General features: G+C 38.7%; 1 protein-coding gene across 1 annotated transcript in view; it reads right to left on the minus strand.

Annotated features, from left to right (window-relative positions):
* Nucleotides 1-5,405, minus strand: part of farsb (phenylalanyl-tRNA synthetase subunit beta) — a gene marked incomplete at its 5' end in the record, with an annotated part of 37,141 nt that overhangs the window by 29,529 nt on the left and 2,207 nt on the right. The window contains 3 exon segments of the mRNA XM_014016661.1: nucleotides 1,831-1,946; nucleotides 2,041-2,113; nucleotides 3,595-3,749. Of these exon segments, the coding sequence (XP_013872115.1) occupies nucleotides 1,831-1,946; nucleotides 2,041-2,113; nucleotides 3,595-3,749 (344 nt within the window).

Genomic DNA, 5,405 nt, shown 5'->3' on the forward strand with positions numbered 1-5,405 from the left:
ACTCACTCACTCACTCACTCACTCACTCACTCACTCACTCACTCACTCACTCACTCACTCACTCACTCACGCACACACAATAACTTTAATGTAATAGATATCTGCATCCATTGGATGTTGTGTTTGGAATAACCTGCTTTGTTTTAAGGTGGTAAAACAAATTGTTTGTATTTATTCCTTTCTACACACTTTGCAGATTATTTTTTCTGCACTCCACGTGCTTAATCTGTGCGCGCTCCGGCAGGGTGACAATCATCCCGTTTATGCCCTTTTTTCTTTTGATAGACAGTTTGACTGTCACCCTTTCCCACAGCGCTTCTCCACTGTACAAGGAGACAGGCTGAGTTTTATAGTCTCACTTTGGAGTGCCCGCAGAGTGCACGCGCATTCGGCCGTGCGGTGTCGCGCTATGACTGCAGGAGAATCGGGGTCCACACTCAGCGAGCTTTTGTGAGTCCTGGAGCACTAACTTCACCTGCACTGACTGTCCCCTCGCCATGTCCCGCGGCGCGCGCTCCTCCCSCAGCAGGCAGTGTGGTCGGTCAGCAGCCGACCGGAGGACAAGCCGTCACGTAAATATGTAAACAGTTCGGCGTTCACTTTCACACACCCGAACCAGGTCCGGATAAGTTGTGTTTTTTTCCCCCTTCATTTGCGCTCTCAGCCACGCTGCTTCCCACTTCCTCTGTTTTGACTCCAGCCGGTTACGTCATCAAAAAGAATTGCGTGGTTGGCCAGTAGACAACAGACCTCTATCATAGGACAAATTTATATCGTTTCTACCGTATATCGTTTATATCGCGCATTCCTAGTTTCCTCTAATAAATCAAAAACACATATGTTAGATTATTTGGCAACTCTATAGTGTCCTTAGGTGTGAGTGAGAGCGTGAATGGTTGTTTGGCTTGTTTTTCCTCATTTAAATCAAACTGAATTTTTTTTATCTATACAAGCTCTTTTTAAGTAAAATCTTACTGTATTAGATAATTCAATTTATATATACAGTTTAATTTGATATTTTTCTTTCTATTTTGTGCCTTTTTTGTTTAATAATAAACAGAAACAGTGTTGAGTATTTTCAGCAGTTTTAGACTTTAGTATTGTGCAGTTTTTAGGAGCTGCTGCCACATTTAAATCAAAATCAGTTTTAAAGTTTTAAGGCCCAGTCCAAAGAGAAACAGTGTTTAAAGAACACAAAATATTTTTTATTGTTTCAGCCTCACATATACATAAAAATAGTTTAGGAGCCCTTGAAGAGTGTTTTTTTTATAACTGGACTCCAGTATGAAAAAATCCTTATCACTAATCATTGCAGTCTCATGTGGACGGCCTAAACACAGACCTTTAAAGATGATTAACTTGTGATCTTAATAATGTTTGTGTTGCAGACACTAGCTGCTCAACTGCAGCAAAACCATTGTATCCTGTATTATTTTAATGAACAGACMAGACTAATAGTCTATGCTGCCTAAAACAAAGCAGAACAAAAACCTTTATTATTCAAATGGTCTAAAGCCAAAAAAGACTTGTATAACTTTATTGTAATCAGCCAGTATGCAAATGGTGCAGAAAAATACTGTCATATAATTTTGAAAAATGCAAGAAAAGAAAAGAGATACTAATGTATAATATGTGGCAGACCTGACTGTGTTCACACCTGTTCTACTGGTGACTAATCAGCCAGGATGCACATTAACACCAGATGTAAAAGACACATGAAAGAAKTTAAAGTAACCTGCCGCCCAGCAGCTACTGATAAGTGACACGTTAGCAGAAGGACATAGAAAGATCTGAAGATACGACATGAACTCATGTTTGATCTCCACTAACCTGCAGATGTTCTGATGTAGCTTCTCCTGCAGCTCGATGAAACTGTCATAACTCTCCTGAGTGAAAGTGATGTTCCTCAACACGGCTGCTACAGCATGAGGTCTAACTGCTGCTGTCTGTACAAGGAGAAACAAACAGTGGCATCAGTAAGTCAGAGAAAAAAAAAACAAGTCTCTAAAGCTACAAACAAAAAAATGGTTTCCCACAAACCTCTTTAGTGATGACCAGCCTCTGAGGTTCTCCACTGATGGGGCTCACACGTCTGTAGCGAGGGGCCTCRCGCCTGAAACACAAACTTAACCTGTCAAACAGAGATACTCTCAGCAACAAAGACTAGAGATCTTTTTTTTGTCAATACTCATTTCCTGTTTTTGAACAGCTCTGACCTGCCAATACCCACACATAGCCATACATATTCAAGATCATCTGGTGTCTTCAACAAATACATCCTCAAAAAAAAACATTTTACACTGACAACAACCACTGTTGTCAACTCAAGCAGGTGCTCCAGAACCAGAACCCCTACTGAGAGCTGCTCGCGTCTCTATTTTTTTTTTCTCCCCTCCATTGTTTTGTAGATCCTTTGCTGCTAATAACAACTAACAAATAACTTTGGTCAGATTAAAGATCGGAGGGTTTTTATTTTTTTGGCTCTAGAGAAAGATGAAGCTGACAGTGGATTTTGAGGCTTTTCTTTCCACGGGATGTGTTTCGTGCTCATGACGTGACGCGCATCAAACAAGAACGTCTTTTATATTTAAATAAAAGTGWGGTGTACACTTTTTACCATAACTTCGGTTGTACTTGGCCTTACAACACAATTTAAAAACTGGTTTAAAGTTTGAAGTCTCTACTTTTAGCTCAGAGTCTCGGAGAAGGATCTGACAGGTTAAAGCTGTCTAAATTGACAATGTGATGCCTCAGCACATGTTATYAATTAATCGWTTGGAMCATTTTTAATCTAATAAAACATTACTCAACACATCTCTAGTTAATATTGATAAATTCCAACTAAAGAAACATAAACAGTCAATTATAACCGAGACAGGCTGTGCACTCCTGCACAGTGGCGGACAATCAACTTTTAGCACAACACCTGACTCAGTTTCTCTCAGTAAACACACACCTGTTGGTCGGATGTTGTTTCCCGGGTCACTGTCCCTGCCTCTSTTCTCCAGCTCCACCTGCCTGCTACTGTTCAGCTAACGTTAGCATCCATCTGCGAGGCTCATCTCTCAGGTTGAGGAATCAGTAAACATCTTTCCGCTGGTTTTTCTTCTCTGACAGCTGGTTTTTAAAAATCTGCCAGTTTCAATGTTGTTTCCAGATCTTTTTCAAACTTGTTCTAACAAAGAAATTTGTTTTAATTTGAGCACCGCTACAACTTCTTCTAGATCTGAATCAAAGTTCTGCCGATATCCAAGTCCCGCCCCCATCTGATTTCTGACTGGCTAGTAGACCTGTCTAGTGTGTTTAAAGTGAAAGCTGGTCCTCTGATAGGTCCAGAGAAATGTCTGTTAAACAGTTGGCCCGGTAAGTCTRATTTTTTTTCTTTTTCTCYCCGTGGAGGTAAGCCGGCACAGTGCTGGAATACTATCAGCCCTGTATTTTATTTTCATTGCATCTCGACCGTCCTAGGGTCACGCTGAGCCCCTGGCGCTCATTAAGACGTAYAGACGTTCCTCATTGCCCTCAGCAAATGTTGGCAGGTATGAGTTTTGCACATGCAGTAAGATCYCCACCGTACTGAGCAGGATGACTCACTTATTCTTGAAGACCTGCAGTCCACGGACCAGTCCCTCCAGACATAGCAAGTCGTAGCGGTTAGCAGGCACGTCGATCTTGTACAGGATGATATCAGACGCGTCTGAAGATTTGCAGCTGCCCTGCTCCTTGCTGATGATCTCCTTCTCTGAGGTCTGTGGTGGTGACAGAGCAGAGGGAGTTCATAGTCATGAAAAAAGACTTTGTCTCATAAAAATACCTCCAGCAACTTTTATCACCTGAAATTACAGCCCTGAGCAATACTCTGAACCCACACTTCATATTGTATAATGTGTGAAATAGAAATTTGTCACAGTTATTGATTTCTTTATGTATGACTGCAAACCCCCTTTTGGATGTTGATGGAGATATATATATATATGGATATATGTTCAATTTTTTCTCAAGAAAGACTTACAGTGTCACAATACGCCCTTTAAATGTAGGAACATCCTTTCAAAAACAACTTGTTGCTGAAAAAACCGAAGACATCTGTTAAATGTTGCTATTACATWTTCCTGGGCTTAAATAAAACTGTAATATTGTTTCATATATAATGTTTTTCAATTACTATTTTATCTTCTTTTGTTCCAATTTTGATTATGATTAGAAACAAAGCATTTTTTTTACTACAGAATAGCACGAGCAAAGTGTGTTGATACTCGYCTTCGTCACTTAACACATTTCATGCTCTGTCATTGGTTCAGGAGCTTTGTTTATGAAACAAATGTCCACATGGTTTTTTTTAAGTGTTTTTCATTTCCTGGCCTTCCGAGACACATCAAGTTGATTTGATGTTACAGTTTGAGCATGAGCCTTGTAACATAATTTTATATATTTTCTGCTAATTTTACATTGCATTTTATAATGTTTATTGTTTTTAGGATACAAGAAGCTTCCTATAAAAAACAAAATGTGGAACCTTTCCTACAATTTCATAGAAATATCTTRAACATAAAAAATTATGAGCAAAAATAGATAACAAAGGTATAAAGGCTCAATTGAACAAACTGCAGCAGAAATCATGAGCTTGATTTCACCTAATCAAACTTCCTTCATACTAGAATTAATTGCAAGATTTTTGTGATTTTTTGTATTTTAATGCCGTTTTTGAATCAACTGTCAAGTTTGATATTGGTATGGGATAAAAATKTTATCCATGTCCCTGATCAAATGTGGTTAATCAAGTTTCCCCACTTTTTTAATGTAGTTTAATTTTAAGAGTTTCAAACTGTAAATAAAGCTACAATTCAAATAAAAGTCTGAACACCCAGTTATACTGATCATCACAAGAACAATCAACGTTGTTTATTTCCAGTAATGCCTCTAACTTTCTGTCAGGTGTTGGTCCTGACAGAGCTGCCATGTGACACGGCTGTCATTGTAATTTTTAGCAAAGATCTGCACAATTTATTTTCTAAAATTCTGTAAATAAATAATGCTATCAAAAATAAAAAAATGACGTTTGTTTTAAAAAGATCTCACAGGTTGGTTGACTCATAAATGAGAACAGGAGAAGCTATTTGGTGCCCACCTGCAAGCGAGACCGCCAACTTAAGAGGAAGATGAAGCAGAGAGGGAAAGAAAAAGCAGTGCACTGGTTATGGATGCACCAACATGTGTAGGTGAGCAGATAAGAGATAAACCTTGATGGTTAGAAAAATAAAAGCTCTAGCATAGCTTATCCAGCAGAAATAGTTTAATGAAGTTAGTTCCACTTTGAGGAACCACAGTGGGGGAAAAACTGACTTAATAAAACAAATGTTTTAAGTTTTTACAAAGGATCTTTCAAATTTTTTGAAAAAAAAAAG

Source organism: Austrofundulus limnaeus, unplaced genomic scaffold (assembly GCF_001266775.1).
Source record: "Austrofundulus limnaeus strain Quisiro unplaced genomic scaffold, Austrofundulus_limnaeus-1.0 Scaffold150, whole genome shotgun sequence".
NCBI lineage: Eukaryota > Metazoa > Chordata > Actinopteri > Cyprinodontiformes > Rivulidae > Austrofundulus > Austrofundulus limnaeus.